The sequence below is a fragment of the Rhinoraja longicauda genome, chromosome 20 (genome assembly GCF_053455715.1).
Source record: "Rhinoraja longicauda isolate Sanriku21f chromosome 20, sRhiLon1.1, whole genome shotgun sequence".
Lineage (NCBI taxonomy): Eukaryota > Metazoa > Chordata > Chondrichthyes > Rajiformes > Arhynchobatidae > Rhinoraja > Rhinoraja longicauda.
The window spans coordinates 5608161-5633349 of NC_135972.1; the positions used below are offsets into that span (position 1 = coordinate 5608161).

Below are 25189 nucleotides of genomic sequence, written 5' to 3' on the forward strand. Positions count from 1 at the left end.
GACATAGCAAAGTGAATTATATGGTAAATTGAGGTAACAAGATGAATTTTTTAAAGACCTTAAAGATCTTTAAAGCTCCTGCTGAGTGTCTTTCTATCTCTCGTTATCCTGCACCTTCAAATATTTTTGCTCTCCTCATGCTTCCAATTTTACTCAATTACCCAAGGAAGGTCTAATAGGCAACCCATGCTGAGAAGCAACTTGTTCAGCAAAAATATTGAAATAAACAGAAAAGTAAATCAAAGCCAGCCACACCAGTCCCAGCAGAATATTCAAACTTTAGCAGATACAGAAAGTTGCAAAGGCATTCCCAATTACATCAGCAGACAGAAGAAACAATTCAGAAATTGACCTGCAAACTATTCATTATTCTTTTAAAAGCAAATGTTGGGAATTTTTTTACTCCATTTAGAATCATGCTCCACTGACCAAGATTAAGATACTCCTTTGGTTTGCCTATGGATTTTGGAAATGGTAGCGCTTATAACAAATAACCTGCCTGTTCCATGCGCTTCAAGAGCTTGCTAAAAGCTCTTGTGGAAACTATGGCATTAAGCTGGTATCCTGTCTAATTTGTTGAGCTAAGCTCCACACGTATCTCAAGGCATAGTGCTCAGATGGAAAGACAATTTAACCCCAACACTGTTAAAAGCTTTGCATTCCCTCTCGTGGATTGAAAATCATGCCGTCAAATCAGGTGTAACAGACAAATCCTTTGTGCTACTTTACAGAGCTGCTTTGAACACCATGGATTATTGAAATCATGAGTTTCAGCTAACAATTTCAGTGTATATTTTAAAAATAACAAAAACGCAGCACCGGAACTAGGTTTATAATTTTAAAATTGTCAGTATGCAGTTTTTAAATGAGAAAAGTTTTAATATAATTATTCTATATGCTTCCAACTGTGCTATTTTCACCATGTATGTAGATTTGTGAACGTTGCATCTGAATGCAATATTTTTATGTCTGCTTTTAATTAGATGAAGACATATGGAACTGCCAGCACCTCTGCTCCTTTTTCACACTGCAGGGTGTGAACTGTCATGGCTGAAACTTGATAGTCAGACTACTGTGGGTAGTCAACTTTCATAACATTCCCTTCACAGTAGGACATTTTCAATTGCAGACCAAGATATAAATCTTGACTACTAGTAATTTCCTTTCATATTGAGTTAAATCACTTGTTTGGGCTTCTTAAAGTGAGGGGAAGGATCTAAAGTTAATAAAATGTTTAATGATTGATTTCAAACACCATTATTTGTTGGTAAAATGGGCAACACAACAACTTGCTTTTTAACCTGCCATAGGTTTGCTCACCCCCTCCCTCTACTGAAATTCTTTTTAGACAATAGACAATAGACAATAGGTGCAGGAGTAGGCCATTCAGCCCTTCGAGCCAGCACCGCCATTCAATGCGATCATGGCTGATCACTATCAATCAGTACCCCGTTCCTGCCTTCTCCCCATACCCCCTCACTCCGCTATCCTTAAGAGCTCTATCCAGCTCTCTTAAGAGCTCTATCCAGCTCTCTTAAGAGCTCTATCCAGCTCTATTGAATCCATTTATGAAAAGATCTATGACTGCAACTAGTGCAGAATGATTAATCCCTTCCCAGCAGGTAGTTTGGGGTCATTTTATACAGCCATAAACTTTTCTCCTTCTCAAATGTATCTGTAAAACAGAGTCCATACTTAAAAATTGAGTTTTACAACCCTTCAAATATTTGTTTTTAAAGCTGTCAAAACGGAGTCAATTGAACATTCCCTATCCATTACTTCACAGAATACTCTTTAAAAAAAGTCTGTGCCTGTGACACCATAAGGTCATAAGTGATAGGAACAGAATTAGGCCATTCGGCCCATCAAGTCTACTCCACCGTTCAATCATGACTGATCTATCTCTTCCTCCTAACCTCATTCTCCTGCCTTCTCCCCATAACCCGTGGCACCAGTACTAATCAAGAATCTATCTATCTCTGCCTTAAAAATATCCATTGACTTGGCCTCCGCAGCCTTCTGTGGCAAAGAATTTCATAACTTCACCACCCTCTGCCTAAAGAAATTCCTCCTCATCTCCTTCCTAATAAAACGTCCTCTGTCCTAGACTCTCCCACCAGTGGATCACCCGTGGATTGGACTTCATCACCCGTGGATTGGACTTCTTACTTCTCACAGAATCCTGGCTTAACCCTGGTGAGCTTGCTCCACTCGTGGAACTCTGTCCTGATAACTGTAACTTCTTCACCTCGCCTAGGCTCTCCGGACGTGGTGGGGGCTTAGCCACTGTGTTTAAGAAACATTTCAACTGCCGCCTCCTGAACGCTGATCATTTCTCCAGTTTCGAGGTGCAACTAATTAAAGTAGGCCTAGCCTATCCCCTCTTAATTGTTCTTGTGTATCGCCCACCAAAAATGCATAAGGACTTCATCACCCAATTTGCTGATCTGATTTCTAGCATTTTGCCCAAATTTGACCGGATCATGATTCTTGGTGATTTTAATATTCATGTAGCCTCTTGTGAGTGAATTTATGCACCTGGTTGAGTCCTTCAATCTGACTCTTCACACCACGGGACCCACTCACAAGTTAGGCCATACTCTCGACCTAGTGTTATCGTCCGGATTCCCAATCAACAACATTGAAACTACTGAAGCCTGTCTATCGGACCACAGCGCTATCATTTTTGACGCATCTCTGCCTTTATCTCCCGCAAAATCTCATCTCCCTGTTCGCTACTCCCGCGACATAAATTCATTGACTGCCAGTAAATTCCTAAGCCCAAAGGTCGGCCGTGGCTCAATGACTCCACCAAAGACCTAAGAAGGGAGTGCAGAAAATCAGAAAGGAGGTGGAAATGTGACAAGCTTCAAATTTCCTTCGAAATTCTGAGAAACAATCTTCTCAAATACCAGGAAGCAGTAAAGTCTGCTAGAGCACAATACTTCTCCGACCTTATTTCCAAAAACTCTCATAACTCCAAGGTCCTATTTAGAACAATTACCTCTGTCATATGTCCCGCTCCCAGTACCAGCTTAGTTGGGTCCCCTGCTAAGTGCGAAGAATTCGCTAAATTTTTCACCAACATAGTTGAGAATATTAGAATGAACATTTCCCCTCCCACCCGTGACCTAGCTGTCTCACTAGTCTGTTCATCTAAATTGGACTGCTTCCAACCCGTCACTCTATCCTCCCTTGCAAAGCTTGTCTCCGCTATGAAACCTGCAACCTGCCCCCTTGATCCTGCGCCCACTGCCCTTCTGAAGGATGTCATTGCAATAGCCGGTCCCAGCATCCTCTCTATTATCAACAGTTCTCTGGCCACTGGCACTGTTCCAACCAGTTTCAAGCACGCGGTGGTCCAGCCCCTACTGAAAAAACCTAACCTAGACCCCACCTTGCCTAGCAACTACAGACCCATTTCCAAACTGCCATTCCTGTCAAAAGTCCTTGAAAAGGCAATACTAAACCAATTAGTGCCCTACCTGCACCAAAACACCATCCTGGAAAGTTTCCAGTCAGGTTTCAGAGCCCACCACAGCACAGAGTCTGCCTTGTTGAAGGTACACAACGACCTGCTTCTCGCCATCGACACCGGCGACTGTGCAATCCTGCTCCTTCTCGACCTCAGCGCAGCGTTCGATACAGTGGACCACACCATCCTTATTGACCGTCTCCGGTACGCAGTTGGCATTGATGGCACTGCCCTGAGCTGGTTCTCTTCGTACCTCAAAGATAGGAGTTTCGCCATCAACATAGGCAGTTATTCCTCTGCTCCAGCTAGCCTCTCCTGCGGAGTTCCACAAGGCTCCATCCTAGGTCCCATTCTCTTCTCTCTATACATGCTCCCCCTTGGCCAAATCATTCAAAGGCACGGCATTTCTTTCCACTGCTATGCCGATGACACTCAGCTTTACCTCCCCCTGAAACCCAACAACCAGTCAAATTTAAACAGCCTCTCACACTGCCTTGAGGACATAAAATGTTGGATGGCACAGAACTTCCTCCAATTAAATGAGAGCAAGTCTGAGATCATCCTATTCGGCCCCCCCGACTCCATCAAATTGATAACAGGCAGTCTTGGAAGTCTATCCTGCCTAGTCAAACCGCATGTCAAAAACCTCGGCATGATATTTGACTCTGCATTAAAATTTGATAAGCAAGTCAACGCTGTGGTAAAAGCCAGCTTCTTCCAACTTCGAACCATAGCTAAAATCAAACCTTTCCTCCAATTCGACGACACAGAAAAAATCATTCACGCTTTCATTTCCTCCCGCCTAGACTACTGCAACTCCCTATACACTGGGATCAGCCAATCTTCCCTGTCCCGCCTGCAACTGGTCCAAAACGCCGCAGCGAGACTCCTGACGGGTACCCGTAAAAGGGACCACATCACCTCGATTCTGGCCTCTCTCCACTGGCTCCCTGTACGGTACAGAATCAACTTCAAGCTCCTCCTATTCACCTATAAAGCCCTAAATGGACACTCCCCCCCCTACATCAAAAATCTTCTAACCCCCCTCTCTAACTCCAGGTCCCTCAGGTCGGCCGACTTGGGGCTACTCACTATCCCGCGGTCTAGGCTTAAGCTCAGGGGTGACCGCGCTTTTGCGGTTGCAGCTCCTAGACTGTGGAACAGCATCCCTCTCCCCATCAGAACTGCCCCCTCCATCGACTCCTTTAAGTCCAGGCTCAAAACCTATTTCTACTCCCTAGCGTTTGAGGCTCATTGAGGAGGCGCTGTGAACTGTTTGCGTGCTACTGTATGTTTCATTTTTTTTCCATTGGAACCTAATCAGATGTACAGCACTTTGGTCAACGTGGGTTGTTTTTAAATGTGCTATACAAATAAAATTGACTTGACTTGACTTGACCAGTGGAAACATCCTCTCTACATCTATCTAAGCCTTTCACTATTCGGTAAGTTTCAAAGAGGTCCCCTCCTCATCCTTCAAAACTCCAGCGAGTACAGGCCCAGTGCCGTCAAACACTCATCATATATTAAGATATTGGAAGATATTCCAAGAAGATATTCTTCTGACGATGTATTTCAAATATATGCAATATTGAAATGACAAAATCCACTAATAGGCAGTTCTTATTTCAAAAAATAAAAAATTGGCATCGTCAGTCAGCTATAGAATTCCATCTAAACTAATTTCTCACAATTATCATATCATATCATATCATATCATATCATATATATACAGCCGGAAACAGGCCTTTTCGGCCCACCAAGTCCGTGCCGCCCAGTGATCCCCGTACATTAACACTATCCTACACCCACTAGGGACAATTTTTTTTACATTTACCCAGCCAATTAACCTACATACCTGTACGTCTTTGGAGTGTGGGAGGAAACCGAAGATCTCGGAGAAAACCCACGCAGGTCACAGGGAGAACGTACAAACTCCTTACAGTGCAGCACCCGTAGTCAGGATCGAACCTGAGTCTCCGGCGCTGCATTCGCTGTAAAGCAGCAACTCTACCGCTGCGCTACCGTGCCGCCCAATAATTATGTCATCAATAACAATGATATATGGCATCAAAATTTACAGCACGTGTTGACCAAAAATCAGTTCATTGAGAGTGCTCCCACCGCATTGCTATGTGAATTACAATATGCTCTCTCAGATTATCGTTTTGACACTTATCAACAATATTTGGATGGACATGGGTTATTTCAGGATCTAAGAAATTGTGGCAGGAGCTGACAACATAACAAAGTTCGGCCCATTTCTGGCCTGATGAAAGTTCATTTATAAAGCAGCTAAAGTGGGTTGGATCTGACAGATTGTCCTGAGGAAATCATACATGCACATCAGTCTAAGAGCACTCAACAGCAACTTAAATGTCAGGTTACATCTTCAGCCATTGCAGTTTTGTCCTGGTTTCTGTTAATGAGTTTTACTTGGTCTCCCAAATGTCACACTCATTTGAACATTGTTTTGGTATCAAGGGCAGTTCATACTCACTTCATGTTTTGAAATTTGATACCAGTGTCCCTATTTCTTTCAAGGTTGGATTAAATACCAGAGCTGAGTGGTTATGGCAGAGCCAAAACTAAACTAACAAATATCCTAAGTCCTGCATAGTGACCTGCGATTTATGCCCTTTATTAGTAATTTATGCCCTTTATTCCACATCATTACATGGCACAGATCAAAAAAATTGTTAGATACAGAACCGATTAAGTAAATAAATGATTGCAACACAGCATTTATTTACACATTAATATAGAACTTCAACTGCCGAGGGAAAAATGTGTAATATTTTACTAAGATTAAAAATACTCTGCATTCAACTAAATTAGTTAAGAAATTACCAGTTTAAAACTTGAAGTGCTGATCAGACTGATGTAATCAGTTAGAAATTCATCAGCCCACAAGTGCTGCAGCCTTATACCAATGTATCCTGGTACCATTTTCACTGGCATATCTGCTGCAAATCCTTGTGTCTTAGATCATGAGATTTTTCACTTCAATGTGTTTTAAGCACGATAATTCCAAGAGTCCTGTGCCCTGCTGAAACAGTGCTTGTTAATTCCACACTTCAGTAACTCAAATCCGAGGTCACCACTGGATCCAGTCATTGCTGGAGGTCATGTTGTGGCTTTGAGGGAACTCACGGTTGGAGTGAAGGCTCAGGTACTCCTTTTCCTGGACTCGGACTCTCGTCTCTTTCCAGTGGGATAATACTGCTCTTTTGTATATTTATTCCTCTTTCCCGATGTGAGAGTGAGTGAATATATATTTTTATATCTATATACTGTGTCTATAAAAACAGAACTGTTCAGTTCCCATTCACTTTGGAATATCCTAACCGTCCGATAAAATCATGTTTGTTTTTGAACACGACATACTTAAAAAACCTGCTATTATATATGCATGTTTCCTCTTCCATTTCTGCAACATTACTCAGACAAGCTGACAATGACACAGGAACCATTTTCAAATCTTTGAAAACCTATCCTGAATTGCTATGAGGTTAACCAAGTCATGCCACATGCTGCTACAGCAAAAACAACATACTCTCACCTCTATGATTTACTGCAAAAATATTATTGCACCACTTCAGTGCTTTCAATTTTTAGCCAGCAACACAATGTCCCTTAAATGTGCGATGAGAATAATGGAGAGGTTGTAAATAATCTAACAGCAGCTTCTAAACCAATGACTCCCAACTTTTGTGAATGAAAAGCCCACTTATTCATAACCTAATAAACTAGAGCCCTTCATAAATACTCAATTGCATCAGGGGTCATTCTTTTTAAGGAATTGGGTCTGCCTCAGGAACTGTTAACAGCATTACAACCTGGGCAGCCGTATGCCAAGTGCATTTTTATTTGCTTTTACTTTTGAATGAACTTTCAAACTAAATTACTTCAGTCTTATTAAAGACAAAATCTTTGGCACAATCACAGCCCCATTGGGTTGCACACACCAGGTTGGGAGCCGTCATTGTAGAGCAAGCACATATGCAGTTAAATGGGAAAATCCAGAAGTTGCTGTTAATAATTCACTGCTCCTCTGCAGAATGTGCTGATGCATTCTTCACCAAGTCATCGACAAAGAATCAGTGAACTGTTCTCAACTTCAAAATTTTACTCAGTGGAAAATAGAGAGTGAAGATATGATGACACAAGATCATGCAGTTGCTGAAACCTGGAGCAAAAATATGAAGCTCTGTTGAATTTGTCATTAAGTTGTCATTTAACAATAGATGCCATTATTAGCATTTGAAGAATCTTTCCATACCCAAAAGACTCATACCCGAGAACATTTATTTTATAATCTACGACTCGTGTATCTTCTTGCCAATGGTAGCAGTGCAATGAGAGTATGTGGGTCTTTGATGATATTAGCTGCCTTTTTGAAGCAGTGGGTCATGTAGATCCTTTCAATCATGGGGAGGTGTTCGGCCTGTGATGGACCGAGCAATTTCCACCACTTTCTACGGCCTCCTTCAGTCCTGGACATTTGAAGTACTGAACCAGGCTGTGATGTAACCAGTCGGTATGCTCTCTAACATATATCTGTAGAGTTTTGATAGAATATTTGGTGACATGCCAACAACTGAGAGGTCATCACAGACCCCCACAGTGAAACCACCGGGATTTGACCTCCATCGCAAGCAATGGCTAACCCTGAACAGGATGCGCACCCTCCATGCAAGAACAGCCCACCACCTGCACAAGTGGGGGATGAGACAGACAGCCCTGCTTGCGACTGCGGATATCCAGACCAGACCATCCCACACATTGTGAATGACTGCTCACTGAGGCTTTTCTCTGGTGGCATCAAGGCCATCCACCCAGCAACTGATGCTGCCCTGGCCTGGATGTCTACCCTTGACCTACAACTTTAGGCTGTGCACACCATACGCAAGAAGAAGACGACATGCCAATTCTCCTCAATCTTCTAAGGAAGTAGAGGCGTTGCTAAAATTTGTGATTGCATCGATGTTCTGGGCTCAGGACAAATATTTACAGATTTGCACGCCCAGAAACATGAAGTTGTTGACTCTCTCCATAGCCAACCCATCCATTAAGACAGGCTCATGCTTCCTAGTTTTTCCCCTCCTGAAGTCAACAATCAGCTGCTCCGTCTTGATAACATTGAGAGCAAGAATGTTGTTCTGGCAACATTCAAACAACATTCAAACAGATTATCAATCTCTCTCCTCTACTCTGACTCATCATTAGCTGTTATTCGCTTAGCACCGATGGTATCGTTTGTGAATTTAAAGAGGGCATTAGAGCTGTGTCTGGCTACACAGTCATGGTAATAGAGTAGTGCAGGGATCAGAGTATACAGCCTTGAGGTGCTTCTGTGCTGATGGTCATTGCTGATGCAATGCTGATCTATCCTGGTTGGCACAATAACTATGGCCACTGCTGGGGACTGGCAGTGGCTGACTGACTTGCTGCCGAAACCAATAGTCTCTTTCTTCACTTCCTGTTGGACGAGGTGAAAGTTGGTGTCTCCCTATCTCTTTGTCTAAACTGTTCCCTGTCTAACACGCTCAATTCACTTTTGTGAAAGAAGATTTTCAGAAGGTTTCTCTCATTAAACATCTTTTTATTATAAAAGATTATCAAATCATGTTACTGAATCCCTATTCACACATTTTCCTTAAATAACATGGTTTCAATTTACACAAGGATTTTCAGCAAAATATCTTGTGTAACTTGAGGTTTCACTCTGCAGTGAATACAGTTTCTCTTTGATTTTACATGTTTGCATTTATGTGGTTCTCTAGAAAATGGGTCGTACTGACATATAATATCAGAGGCAGAGGCACCAGTCCTCCAGCTGGCTTGCCCAAGGCTACAATTCCAGCACCCATCTCTCAGGTGGCTGCGTTCCAACTTAAACACTTTAATAGACCAGCTGGGGGTTGCTCAAGTTATTTTCCATGATTAGAGTTCTTTCATTACCATATTTAATATCACATCAGATCATAAAGAAATGTTTTGGACCATTTATTTATATAGAATGATTTTTGCAGACATGAGGCAATAAATTCCAACTGCAGCTACTGAAACAGTTTTCAAAACTGCTAAAATAATCAACTAATTTTGCCTTGTGTAAATTAAAATAAATATTTCTAATTTGATTTCAAGAACTTCAAGAAAGTACTGCTCACAGGGTAAAATATTGAGATGTTTTTCTCTATCTTCAGTCTTAGTTCTTTTCACAGTGATAAATTGCGTAGTTATTGCCTCACAAAGTCAGTCACTGACCATCAGGGAAACTCAACGTCATCTGGAAACTATGGTTCTGAGTGACAGTTAAGTATCCTGCATCTCAAAATCATGGATTACCTTCACAGTTCCCTTCATCCCCCAAAGCGTCCATTGAGCATCTTCTCACTAACTTCATGTTCCTCAAGAAGATCTCCCAAAATGTTCAATAGATTCCCTTGGGACCTCTGCCTTTTGTAGACATCATGATTGTGTCTCCCAAAAGGCAAGATGCGAGGACGCCTTATTGTTGGCAATATACAACAGAGTTTTAAAATCTTTTGGTATTGTCCTGTCGAAGCAGATGAAGGGGTTTAATTACATGTGAAGATTAGGAGAGCTTTTGTAGGAATTAAAATCAAAATCAAAGGAGGGAGAATGGTGTCTGTTATTGCTGATTGCCAACTATAACAGAGTAAAAGTCTTTTCCCCACTGACAATACTGCCCAGGCACCAAGTCAGAATCCTGGAGCTCCGTCACTGAGAGCCCAGTGGGACCTCCCTCACCACACCGTTGTGGTGGTGGTGTGAAGAAACCTTGTCCTGTTCTAAGTGAGACTCCCACGACCAACTGCCTGCCAGCAGCTTAAGGTGAAAGGACATTGACCTTAAACATTAACTCCTTTTCTCCTTCCAAAGACGCTGCCTAACCATCTGGGTGCACAAAGTTCCCTTTAACAGCTAAAAATGGATTTTTGTTACCGCAAGCTAAAAATACTAAAAGTTGTTTAGTACATTGTTTAATAGAGTTAAATATCCATCAAAGCAACTGCTTTTCAGTTTCAGTGTCTCTGCAATGCAACTACCAGCCTGGGTTCTTAAAGAGACAGTGGTGTCCGATTACTGTCTATAAACAAAAATCCGTTATAAAGCGATCCATAATAACGAGGGTAGACTATTAAAGGTGTACCTTAAGAAAATGATTGCACAGCACATGCATAGGCAGAAATATATATACTTAGCTAACAAAGTAATAGCTATGATAATATACAAAAAAATTGTTAAAATAAAGATAAAATTAATGATGGTGAAATATGAAAAAAAACAACCACCTTAATAAAACGTACATTTTACAAAAGTAATATTTTGTTTGAAAGCTGCATTCCAGATATTAGAAAGTTCAGTTCCACAGGTTAAAAAGGTAATCATTTTCCAGGATGCATTTTATAGACAATAGACAATGGGTGCAGTAGTAGGCCATTCGGCCCTTCGAGCCAGCACTGACTTTCAATGTGAACATGGCTGATCATTCACAATCAGTACCCCGTACCCCCTGACTCCGCTATCATTAGGAGCTCTATCTAACTCTCTCTTGAAAGTATCCAGAGAATTGGCCTCCACTGCCTTCTGAGGCAGAGAATTCCACAGATTTACAACTATGAGTGAAAAAGTTTTTCCTCATCTCCGTTCTAAATGGCCTACCCCTTATTCTTAAACTGTGGCCCCTGGTTCTGGACTCCCCCAACATCGGGAACATGTTTCCTGCCTCTAGCGTGTCCAATCCCTTAATAATCTTATATGATTCAATAAGATCTCCTCTCATCCTTCTAAATTCCAGTGTATACAAGCCCAGTCGCTCCAGTCTTTCGACATATGACAGTCCCGCCATTCCAGGAATTAACCTAGTGAACCTACGCTGCACTCCCTCAATAGAAAGAATGTCCTTCCTCAAATTTGGAGACCAAAACTGCACACAGTACTCCAGGTGCGGTCTCACTAGGGCCCTGTACAACTGCAGAAGGACCTCTTTGCTCAACTCCTCTTGTCATGAAGGCCAACATGCCATTACCTTTCTTCACTGTCTGATGTACCTATATGCTCACTTTCAGTGACTAATGAACAAGGACACCCAGATCTCTTTGTACTTCTCCATTTCCTAACTTGACACTATTCAGATAATAATCTGCCTTCCTGTTCTTCCCACCAAAGTGGATAACCTCACATTTATCCACATTAAACTGCATCTGCCATGCATCTGCCCACTCACACAACCTGTCCAAGTCACCCTGCATCCTCATAGCATCCTCCTCACAGTTCACACTGCCACCCAGCTTTGTGTCATCTGCAAATTTGAGGAAAACGTGACTATCTAAGTTGCCATCCTGGAATAATCACCTGATTATTGCCTAAAATTATATTATTAATGTTGCTGGGAAATATAACAAACAAGTTTGGACACATCTGTTCAGTAATCCATTTTTGAATAGTATTTTTCCAGGTTGCACAGAAAGTGTAATAGTAATTGATAAAAAAAGAGACATTTTTATCTAAGTGATGAACTATTGATGATGTAGATTTGGGATTTGCTATTTATTTTACCTTCAGGACATCTGCACCCTTTTGACTAGAGTAAATTTAAAGCATTTATCTAGCTGTAAAGAACAACTAGTTGCTGAATTGCAGCAAATATTTGCTTCTGGGGAACTATAAGATGCTCATAAGTAACAATGCTATTTCCATTGAGACCAGTCGTTTTTTCACAAATGGCATTGTGCTACTCAACGAGAAAAGCAAGCTGTTCACAAGAGGCAGCTTTGTAGTCAATGAGGACATCAGGCTATTCCCTGATGATATGTCACTGTCCCTAAAGAAAGTCAAATTGCTCCCATGTGGCAAGGACGTGATCAACTGTGACAACTCAATCTTCTATGGAAAGCACGCAATATTGTACATCGACTTCCAAAAGGCCAAGTTACACATGGAAGTCCATTAATTGAACTCAAGGTAAATCTCAAAAATATTTACTTCTTCTTCTTCTTCTTCTTCTTCAGCCGTTTGCTCCTCTAGGCAGCATACGCCATGGACAAATGTCCTCCACCTCACTCGGTTGTTGGCGGTTCTTTCGAGATTTCCCCAGTTGAGCCCACTCCCAGACATATCTGCCTGGACACCTCTTCTCCAGCTGTTCCTGGGGCAACCTCTTTTCCTTTTTCCTTGGGGGTTCCATTTCAGGGCTTGCCGGGTGATGTTTGTGGCAGGTTTTCTGAGGGTGTGTCCAATCTAACTCCATTTTCTCCTTCGAATTTGTAAGTCAATGGGATCCTGGCTTGTTTTTTTTCCACAGGTCCACATTGCTTACCTTGTCTCTCCACAAGATGTTAGTATTCTCCTGAGGCAGGTGTTAATAAATGTTTGCAGCCTGTTTCTTGTGTGTTTTGTTGTTTTCCATATCCAAAAGATATATATATATACCAAAGAGGTGAAAGGTAACACCGAAGCTCAACATAAAATGCTGGAGTAACTCAGTAACACCAGGCAGCATCTCTGGAGAGAAGGAATGGGTGACGTTTCGGGTCAAGACCCTTTTTCAGACACTGATAGGTGTAACACCGATGATAGTTGTAACTTGAACAGGTTAGCCATCCCTGCCCTTTCGGAGTTGAATTTCATAATGTAAAAGTATCCAAACATTATGTTTTATATTAGATGGTAGGTGTAGAGTTGATATTTCCCCTGGCTAGTTAGTTCTCGAAATCCAAGCAGAGGTAAGCAGAAATTTCTGAACAGCGAATCTTTGGAAATCTGTGGTTAAGAGACAAAAGCTCAAATGCTGAGAATATTCATGAATGCGATTGATATATTTTGGTTTAGATATTAAGAGAACAAAAGAGATATTGGGATTAATGCAGGAAAGTGACCTTGATGTAAAAGATCAAGATGATACTATGGAAAGGCATAGCGGTAAGAGAGGGCAAACGGCTATTACTTGCTTCTGTTTCTATAATGTGGAACAACCAAAAGTTCTACTCCTAATTTAAAATTAATGTTCTCTCTAAACTCACGGTCTCCAAGTCACTCTCCATTAAACAGTTGTAACATCTTCTCTTAGTATTTGTTTTTTATTGTTGCACCTGGTGACATTTAAATGCTGTTTAATGCAATAAATTAATACCAAAATGAGTCTGACATTTACAGCAATCTGTCAGTAATCCCTTTGTTTAATAGCAATCTGTAATTAAACATACTTTCTTGCATTTCTTCCTCAATCTTTTGGGAGCTAATCCATGCCAATGCAACATTTAAATTGCCTTTCAAGGCACGGTTCTCAATCTAGAACGACTTTCTATCTTTCTGCCTGGGTTCATTGTGACATTATGCTGTTATGTCTCTGTTCAAAGTGCCCTGTTTAAAGCTTCATCAGCAAAAGCATGTTTGAGAATCGCAATGCAAAAAAAACATCGGTTTTCATTTTTGGTATAGAAAGGATTTATAATACCAGCAATGAAATTGGTAATTTTGGAAAAACAAAATTAATAATGGCCTGTCTAAGATAACACATATTATATAAAAATTGCTTAAGATTTATTTACATTGTTCTGTGAATTGGATTGTATCAGGAACTTGTGATTTTCTATTTCTATTAAATTTGCAGTGCTTTGCAGCAAATAACTATAAAATTAAGGATAATGACAGCAATAAGGCCAGAAACTAGGAACTAATGGCATAAAATCTATTTAATGGCACACAAAAGATTTGACAGGGAGCACATTGCACATCTTCAGATGCCTTTATGTCTCCAGAAGAAAAGGCACTATGAGCCATTGCAATTTTAATTGTAGTGTTATGGGAATTCAGTGCACCCTAACTTCAGCTGCACTCGACTTCATTAGGCTGCGGTTGCAGCTCCTAGACTGCAGAACAGCATCCCTCTCCCCATCAGAACTGCCCCCTCCATCGACTCCTTTAAGTCCAGGTTCAAAACCTATTTCTACTCGCTAGCGTTTGAGGCCCTCTGAGGGGGCGCTGTGAACTGTTTATGTATGTGCTGTTATGTTTGTGTGCCATTGTATGTCCGTTTCTTAGTACCTGAACTGATGTACAGCACTTTGGATTGTTTTTAAATGTGCTATACAAATAAAATTGACTTGACTTGACTTGACTACATCATTGCAAGGTCAAGATCAAAAATGTGCGATCGGATGCACTGTCCTCCGGCTGGGTTTCAGATGGCCAGTGATCACATGCTCAAGCTAAATCTCAGTAATAGATACCGAAGAGGTTAAAGGTAAAGTTGATGCCGTTTTCATGGTAGTTGCAACTTGTATAGGTTGTGCTGTGTTGTGTGTGACTGGATCAGAGGGTTTGGGAAGTGTGGGAGTGGGAGTGGCAGTTTGGAGATTGTTGTGCTCAGACACGGGAAGCCACAGGCATCTGATTCCGTGAACTCTGTAACTCAGGCTCTTGTGAAGAGGCAGATTGAGTCCAAGACTTTAAAATGGAGAATAACAGGGTAGCAAATCAGTGTTTCTGGATACTGGGATCATGGTTAGCGTGGATTGAAATCAGATTGGGAGGGATGGTGATCAATGCAGCAAGGAGAGTAGAGGGAGGGTATGGCATAATCTTATCAACTTATCCAACAGATATCTTCAGTCCATCATTGCAAATACACTGTTGCTCTGGGAATACCTTACAGGGGCTACTCTAGGGCACTTTAGTCAAAGTTTCCCTGTAAATCTGCAAACAACGTGGCCCTGGGGAATATCATCCCGTCTGCTCCTGGCATGGAAATTGCATCAGGGGAGCCATTTAGCCCTACCTGGTCAAATTACCAGAAACAACATGATAATGGTCATTATTATATTGCACAATAGAAAGAACAAATCAATTTCCAATTCAGAGAAAAAACAATCAGTATTGTGTTATTGAATGTCAATGCAAGTCTGTTCTTCTCATTTCACTTCCACTGTATTTCCTATCAGAATTATTCTGTTGTACCACTAAACCCCCAAGCCAACATCCCCAACAGTAAGGTTGCAATTATTCTGCCAATTCTGAAGGGTAGATCACGTCACTCACATACACAAAACCAAAATTACAAAACAAGCATGTTGCTCCGAGGTCCATCACGACAAGAAATTAGCAGGACGACAGAGGAATTCAAAGATGTCAAATCTCTGGTCCACGATTACTCAAAATGGATAATGTACCACCTCCCATTATACCCACCCACTCCATGAAGCTGCACCTCAGGCAGGGTTTATGGTTTTTGCCTCAGGAGCTACCTCAGATCCACAGTACTAGAAGAGGCACAAGTTATCTACAATTCTCAGCAATAGCCCAAGAAAAATAGTCTCCTCCGTGGCAACTCTGATGTTTTTCTTTCCCATATGTATTTTGCTTGCTCTTACATTGGTATTCTGAATCTGAAACCTAGGACAGAGAACTGTATTGGGAAACAAGAATGCCTTAAAATAAAATAAAATGTATAATTCTCAAGCATGAACAGGAATAATTAAACACTTGGATTCTGAAACAACTGCATATTCAAGTGGTTCTCCATTTAACCATAGATAAGATAAAAATCATGTTTTCCTGGAGTCAAACGGTGATTCCTGGAGTCAACAGGTGCAGTGATATCTCCAAATGACTATAAAAGATCCAGCCTTGTAAAATGAACACCCATAAGTATCATAACTAGTACAGAAGATAATTCTGGGTATAACCTTCAAGTCAGAGGACAACAGCGCCTGAAACTAAAAGAAAGCATAACTCTTTCATTTCACTGCTAAAAATATAGGGTTGAGAGGATAAAATAGATCAGCCATGATCGAATGGCGGAGAACTCGATGGGCCGAATGGTTCCTGTCTTATGGTCTAAAAGTATAATTTGGTACAGTCGGTAAAAAGCTAACCAGGTTTGTATTTTAATATATATATATTTCTGTAATTTAGTCTGCTGAAAGAGTAATTTCTTAATTTTACCTTCTGCAAGACAATGATTTTCAGTTTTTCCTTTCATTGATAGTTTTTCAAATAATTAGTGTGGCATCAAAATCCCAAGAGCCAGCTACCAGATGTTCGAGTCATATGCTGGCAAGAGTATGCTAGATTTCCCCAAGCCCAAAGTTGTAACGTTTCACATTAATGGACTCCTTCCAGAACCAGAGACACACAAGCAGACATAACTACACATCTAAAATTGCTAAGGAAGAAATCCAAATGTTATGAAATAAAATCCAAATCAATGTGGTTGAATATCATACCTGAAGCTGATGGGAGCCATCAGCTAAATTATCTTCCCTTCGACGTGCCTCCTCTAACAGCTGGGCGTTCTTTTTCTTTTCCACCTGTTCTTTATGCTTTAGGTTGGCTACTTTCTTGCTTTGTTCCTTCATTTGCCTATAACAGTTGTTTAAGAATAATGAGATGTTAAAGAACTTATATCCAAATCAGTACCATGTGCAGGCAGAGAACTAGTTTCCATAGCACTCCAGCACAGCTGAAATTTCTATTGTTTGAAAAGACAATGGAACAGTTGAGGTAGTAATTAAATATAAAGTCAGGCTAATCCGATTTTATGGATTCATGTACTATAATCTATTCAATTGGAACATACATGAAATTTGTCATTGTGGCTCACAGGGCACAAACCAAAGCTGTTCCATAGTTCCAACTCCACCTTAAATCCAATTTAAGCACAATTTTTAAAAAAAAATTCTCATCATAACAATTTTGAGTCCGAATCATAGTATAATTAAATACAGCAGATTTTGAGTCAAAATCTCTCTGAACTTTATCACTTGAAAGTCCTGAAAATCAGTGGGTTACAAACAAATCTGCAGCAACAACAATACAATTACAGTCAGCAAAAACAAATAGTCTTCCTGGCAGCTAATTGAGAATGCCACAGAATCCTATATCCTAAGAGAAGATCGTTGGCACATAGTACCAGTGCTGATTTTTTGGAAGCCCTATCCAATTCGTCGTACTCCACTGCTCTTCCACAACACAGAAAAAAATCCTTGAAGTGCACCCAATCTGTTTTTGAAAGTTACCATCAAATCTACTTCAACCTTCCCTTTAGGTAGGATATTCCAGATAATAACAAGCTACTAGGTTAAAAAAAACACATCTCCTTTCAAGCTTTTCTGCTAATTACTCCTTGAATTCTCAGATTACAATCTCCCATGCTCTATCAAACTCATTCATGATTTTTAATATTTTTTAACTGTGTTTAACTTTTTCAAATCTAAAGTCATTAATCACCACATTTTTTGTGTCTCTGAATAATTTGAATCCCTCCAATAGATCTCTTCTGCATTCCTTCCAAGGCCATGACATATTTCATAAACCATGTGCCAAAGTATTAGTGTTTCTATTCCCTAAAGATGCAATGGCAAAGATGCCAAGGAGTCACCGAGCCAAGGAAGGAACTCTAGACAATCATATTCTCTACTGAGGCAAGCAAGGACTTAAGACTGGTGTTACTTAGCACATTTTGTATCATTTCTGGCAGATTAATTTAATGCTTCAATCTCCCTTCTGATATTTTTTATAGCTAGCTAACATAATATACAATAGAGAGATTAGAGCTGTAATATTTAAGGTGCTCCCACAATTTAAAAAAAGAATGTTATGAATACACAATTATTTTGTTTTTAAATAAGCCACAGTTACTTTGACATTTTGAAGGTCAGATTGCCTGGCCCTCAACAAATGACAATGGCTGAACCAGGTCCCTGAATTAGCCAAGAGTACGATAATTGGTTCCTTGAGCCTTTTCTGCCATTTAAAAGAATCACAGTTGGTTCAGTCCAGGAAGACACTTCACTTTCCCACTCTCTACCTATACCCCACAAAATTAGGAAAAAAAACCCTGTAGATGCTAGTTTAAATCGAAGGTAGACACAAAATGCTGGAGTAACTCAGCGTGTCAGGCAGCATCTCTGGAGAGAAGGAATGGGTGACAGGGGCGGGGCGGCAGGACAAAGATAGGATGTAGTCAGAGACAGGAAGACTAGTGGGAGAACTGGGAAGGGGGAGGGGATAGAGAGGGAAAGCAGGGACTATCTGAAGTTAGAGAAGTCAATACCCCACTTGTTGATCATATACCTGATCGATCCAACTTTGAACAACCCAATAACACTTCCTCTACAAATCTGTGGGGTAGAAATCCACGACAACTCCCGACAGTATGTTCCTGCCAACTACCACGTAAAAAAAATGGCTATGTACACCTCCTTTAAACTGTGTTCCTCTCACCTTAAAGCTATGCCCTCTAGTATTTGATATCTCTATCCTGGGAAAAAAGCTCTGAATCGCTACCTTATAACTTTCATAATGCCTTTCATAACTTTAAATACTTCTATCAGGTCTTCTTTCAACCTTCGGCGTTCCACAAAAAACAATTCAACTGTGTCCAACCTCTTCTTGTAGCTGATACCCTCTAATTCAGTCATCATTCTGGTAAACCATTCTTTCCAAAACCTCCACATTGTTCCTTTATTGGGGTGACCAGAACTGCATGCAATACTCTAAATGTGGCCAAACCAAAATCCTATAAATCTGCAGCATGGAAAAAGAAGATTAAGAGTGGATGCTTCAGGACATGCGGGCTAAACTGACTCAATTTTCATCAGGATGGCAGAGCCGACTGCAATGTAAGTAGTGCACTGCATCATATCGATGCTAGAACAAGTAATTCCAACAACAACAAAAAGTACAAAAGGTTTTCGATGACTGTTTGTTATGTCTTCTGCCTGGCCATTTGTCAAAGTTATCATTACAAATGTTTATATATTTTACTGACATAAAAACAAAAAAACTGTTAACATTATCAAACCATTACAATATTAAAGATTGCACTTTAGATTGAAAAAAACAAAAACAATTAATGAAACTGTGTTGTCATAGTCATTAGGAATAGAAAAGAACTGCGTGCCTTGTTTAATCAGACATAGACTGCTGTGGTGAATCCTTGGTATGTGGGGGAGAATCTCTACAACTATGCAGGCCTGCAGTGGATTCCACAAAGGCAATGGAAGAAATGTTACCCAATAGGTAATGAGTTCCAAGTTCGGCCACATACACGAGAACAATCTGAATGCTGGCCCTTATGTTGGGAAATGGCAGCAGTAACGCACAAAATTGCCACCATTTCTCAGGAATAAAAATATGTGCATCCATTCTCACATAAATCCATTCTTCCTGCTTTGTACGTTTCTACTTTATCTTTCAGCTTATGTATTATGTAAGGCAGACATGTCCTTTCCCGTTTCCTTTGATTGTGAACTCTTTTTCTAGATTGCCCAGCCAGGGGAAATACTGTCCTAGACATTCACTCATTTAGAAAGCCTCTCATTCTTCTTAAGTCCAGTGAATACAATTCTAATCGGCCATCTCACCTCATACAGCTATCGCACCATCCACGGAATCAGTCTAGTGAACGTTTGTTGCATTCCCTCTATGGCAAGTATATCCATTGTTAGGAAAGGAGACCAAAACTGCACACAGTCCTCCAGGTGAGGTCTCGCCACAGACCTCTAATTGTCGCACCACATTCTTACTCTTGTAAAATCTTCTTGCTATGAAAGGCATCATATCATCTGCCTCAAATGCTTGCTGTACTTGCATGTTTGCTTTCAGTGTCTTTGTTCGGGAATATTTCAAATCTAACACCATTTAAGTCATACAATGTTCAGATTTTCTACTCTCACCTCAGAAACTCTCACTTGGGTCTACAGACCCAAAGGGTTAGTAAAGGCTTTCTGCAAGCAGAGGCCCTTGTGATCCCTATACTGTTTACAGTAGAGGGGATACTTTTTTTTAAATGTTACAAAATAATGGAGAACAGGAGGAATGTCATTTTAGCTCAAAATTCTGGCCAGACATTAAATTTTGGCAAATTTACATAAAATCAGTTTTCCAGATGGATTTTAAAGAAAAGATGCACAATGTTAAAAGTGATGAAAAAAAAATTGTGCTCGTCAAAAGATTAAGCGCAAAACTGCAGACATTTGCTTCAGCATAGTTAGATTGGAACTGCACATGTAGTTATAAATATGACTTTATTCCTGGTGCCTGACATAACTGATTCAGCTGACAGTCCTCAAGAGAATCCACGTGGTCTCTTCCTTGCTCTTATTATAGTCACTACTAAAGAGTCAAACTGTCTTCTGCTCCAAGAGGATGCAGAGATGATTAGTTCCCAGGATATTGGTGAATTAATCTGGTGATCAGTACGCCTCTGAATTAACCTAATCTGTGGCACTGCAAATGGAACATAGGGCGTTTCTATTTATGATTTTTAACTCACTGGTGCAGATAAAAAAAATCTTTATGATGGCCAATCCTTTGTTCGATCTACCAATCTTTCAAGAATCATTTTAAGTGAGGGGTTAATTAATTATGGAAGACCAGCAATATTTTATATACATTCTTTTAAATGTTTAAATATTGTCATCAACATTTTGGGCCATGTTTGGGAAACTTCTACTAAAATACAACATCCACAATTTGGCATACTCCCATATGTGGTCTTGGAATTTAAACATTTAGCACAATATATATAGTGGATCATGTAACAGCCTGGTTCCATTACATGATTAAGTCACCATATTGTTGTTTGAATCGTCTTCTCGACAGCTGGTCAGACTACGTAAACTATACAGGGAGCTTAAACTGTCAGAGGTAACTATGGCATTTCACCAAAAGGGAGACTACACTCCATTGGCTATCTGCAAATATGTACATTATCTCACCACCCATTCAATTATAATAAGGTCACACAGTACAAATACTTTACATAATAAAAATGCTACATTTGTTTGCTTTTCTCAATGGGTTCCAATAACACTGCTCATGTTATATGAAGCAGTTTGTAATTTATTATTGGGATAATTTTAAGAACTTAAAAGGAGAATAATGTGTTTTAAGAAATGTGGCCATTTTTGCTCAGCTGCTTCATGACATGGGTAACTGCCACCATCATCTACAAATAAGGCATCACAAAATGCTGGAGTAACTCAGCAGGTCAGGCAGCATCTAGGATAGAGGGAATGGGTGACGTTTCGGGTCGAGACCCTACTACAGTCTGAAGAAGGGTCTCGACACGAAACGTCACCCATTCCCTCGCTCCTAGATGCTGCCTGACCTGCTGAGTTACTCCAGCATTTTGTGATACCTTCGATTTGTACCACTATCCGCAGTTATTTTCCTACACCTCATCTACAAATAGGTGCACTTGTGGAAGAAAAGCATTGTGGCACCCATTAATGCAATCTCGTTTTCCTGGTTGGCATTCAACAAAAAAAAGACCAACATTTTACTCAGATTCAATAATCAAATTCAATCCCTATGCAAAACAGCTAAAATAACCAAGCGAGACAAAGTGCTGAGGCAACTCAGTGGGTCAGGCAGCATCCCTGGAGAACATGGATAGGTAACGTTTTGGGTCGGGACTCTTCTTCAGACTGTTGGCTAACAGCTAAGCTAAACAGCTAAGAATGTTTATTATCAAGAAAGATACAACATGAGCTATTGATGTGGAAAGTTGTTCACGGGTTTATATGTTATTTTGAGTTTGTAGTGGGTCGGTTTAACACCTTATTATAAAAATATTTACAAACATATATCAAAATTAAAGTGTGGTCGACTGACATGATTATTACAAAATTTGCTTACAAGCCAAGTCTTTAGCAGTTTGCCAAACATTTTTCAGACACATTGCCTGCAAGTTCTGTTACAAAGAAGGAAAACAAGAGTACAGGTGGTCAGTTTCAGACGTTTAAGAAAGCAAAAATATGGACCAAGTGCATACATGCAATTAATGACATGGAACATTTGTGGTCATGAAAGGAAACTAAAGGTTAATCTTTTGGCCCAGTGTAAGCAAATAGGCCCGTTTTCTGCCTTGGCATTTCTGCTCAATTGCAGTTTGACTTTAGTCAGTTAGACAAGATCCTAGTCACATAAATGATGTTAACATTACTATGCACTATTACATTTTTTAATCCAATAGTAAAATTTCTCTTCCATTAATCATAAAACTAGTTTGATGTTGTCTATTAACCAAATGTAAAATATATTACATGAGCCAGAAATATTTATATGCACATCTTGTGCTGTGTTTCTGTCTACATGCATGGATAGTACAACTATGTTAATCCAGCATGCCTGGATTATTATTAGTGCTCGACTGCCAGATTTTCCGGACTATTAGATATTATTCCAATTAATACAAAAACACACAATTCCTGACTTTTAAGTTGTCACACAGGAGTGTAATAAATTTTCCAGTAAATACGATGTTTTAAAGGAGCGCAGGAAGGAGTTTCACAGGTGTGCGCAAATGGAGTTCGGCTGAGTTTCAAGGGAAGGCGGGGAACCAGGGTTCAGTTGGTTTAAATGGAGGACCGATACTGGTCCCAGAGAGTTAATGATAAGTTTGGAACAGGGAAGGAGTGTGGGAACCAGAGCCCTGGTGTGTTCAACACAGCATGAGAATCAGCTTCCAATGAGGATGAATCAGAAGAGGCTGAATCATAGGGATTTCCAAACAATTGGGCATAGCAGATTATCAGAGTTTTACTGAACACATATTCATGTGCCCATGGGATCGCTTTAACACTTATGTTTCTACATTTGGGTAAAAGGAGGAATCAGCAGATTCATCTGAACCTCATTATGATGACGTGTTGTATTATAAAGTTACCCAAATCAACTAAGAGACTTTATTAGATTTGGTTAAACGTAACCAAAATAACAAAAATCCATAATGGGGTTGAGTTTTGAAGCATTCATCAGTGATTTTGGCCTAGTTTTTCCACTCACACTTCGCAGAGCCACACTTGCCCAGCACATCTTACAGCCATGGAATCTGTAATTACTCCCATCAACATGTGAACCAGATAACCTCAACAATTTAATTCCAATTCACTAGTCCAGACAAGGGCAATGAGGCAGTTTTTCCTTAGTGGACATGACAGTCCTGAGCAAAGATATTCTGATACCAATATTTTAGTGTAAGTGAATCAGTGGTCAAACACAATTATTAAATTTCTCTTCCTTTCAATAAAGCCATTGGAGACCATCCACAGTGGGTAGTGAAGTAACATCGTGTGTAGTCTTCAGAAGCATTTCAAATTGTTGAAGATTGAAACTGAAGGAATGGTCTCTACACTGAATGGTCTCCTTCAGAAATCAACTGTTGCAATTTTGCTTTTCCCACCTGAATCAGTCTTGGGCCTTCAAAAGGCTGCAAAATATAACTGGATATGATTTTACCCTGTGGTTACAAAATGTGGGGAATTTATATTTTATTATAATAAAAGCCATTCATATTTTATTAGTTGTACACCTGACAAGTAGTTCATAATTAAATATATTTAAGAAAGTGCCCTAAAAAAATGTAATCCATTTTCCCATTACCAAAGTAAAATAATGCATTCCCAAGAGTAGAATATCCAATTACTCAGAAACAAAAATGGATTTTATTAATAATATAGCTTCTGGATTTAACTAATATCCAAAGCTTCCACAGAGCACCCAGCAATGTATTTTGAAATATGCACCAAGCACTAAAATGTCAGAGCTTATATCGATTATTTCTAAGTTATTATATTTTGGATAACTAAAATAGAAACAGCACAGTGGTGCAGCTCAAACTCCAGGGACCCAAGTTTGACCTTGGATGCTGTCTGTATGGAATTTGCAAACTCTTCCTGTGACCATTTAGATTTCTGGCAGGTACTTTGATTTCCTCTCACATCCATACTGGTAGGTTTATTAGCTACTGTAGATTTCCTCTTTGTATAGTTAAATGGCAAAAGAATTTTAAAAAAGGGAGCTGGTTTTAGCACTTTTACCCTAGCTGTGTCTATTTAGTCTCTTTATACAAATTTCTTGCGATCACCCTTCTAATCTGGGGAATGTCATCATAAAAAACAGTGTCTTGCAAGGAATGATCCTAAAAGAGCATCAAAAGTTTATTTTGCCATTTATGATTAAGTGCATGACTATCATTTCAATTCTGCTCATTTCCGATCTCACCGTGCTTAAAGCTCGTTTAAGTTTGATAAAAACAGCACATGCATATGCAAAGCCAATTTGAATTCATTTTAAATTTAGAACATTGAAAAAACTATCAGTTGTGGGTTTCCCTCCAACTCAATCTAGGATCTGGAATACCCTTCATCGTCAGGCTATCATAGCACAGTGGTTAGATTCGTGTCCAACAGCAGTTCTGGACCAATTGATCTACAGTCATAAGTCTGAATGCTACCATGGAACCCTTGCTTTGGGAAAGGTGCCATTCTGCTGAAACGAGTGCAGAGAACATTTACAAGGATGTTGCCAGGACTTGCGGCCCCGAGCTATAGGGAGAGTTAGGCAGGCTCAGAGTTTATTCCTTGGAGTGCAGGAGGCTGAGGGGTGATCGTACAAAAGGTGTATTAAATTATGAGGGAAATAGGTAGGATGAATGCAGAGTTTTCTTCCCAAGGTAGGGGGAATCAAGAACTAGGGGGAATAAGTTTACTGTGAGAGGGGATAGATTTAATATGAACATGAACGACAACTTTTTCCACACAGAAGGTGGTTGGTATATGGAACAAGCTGCCATCGTTTCTCTGAACACCTCCGCTCAGTCCGTGTTAACCTACATGATCTCCCGGTGGCTCAGCACCTCAACTCCCCCTCCCATTCCCAATCTGACCTTTCTGT

At 40.1% G+C, this 25189-nt stretch overlaps 1 protein-coding gene across 3 annotated transcripts in view; it reads right to left on the reverse strand.

Moving 5' to 3' along the window:
* Positions 1-25189, reverse strand: part of LOC144603518 (ELKS/Rab6-interacting/CAST family member 1-like) — a 422464-nt gene that overhangs the window by 301090 nt on the left and 96185 nt on the right. For all 3 annotated transcript variants that reach the window (XM_078416811.1, XM_078416813.1, XM_078416812.1), the window contains exon 13: positions 16732-16867. In XM_078416811.1, the coding sequence (XP_078272937.1) occupies positions 16732-16867 (136 nt within the window). The remainder of the gene's footprint in view (positions 1-16731; positions 16868-25189) is intronic.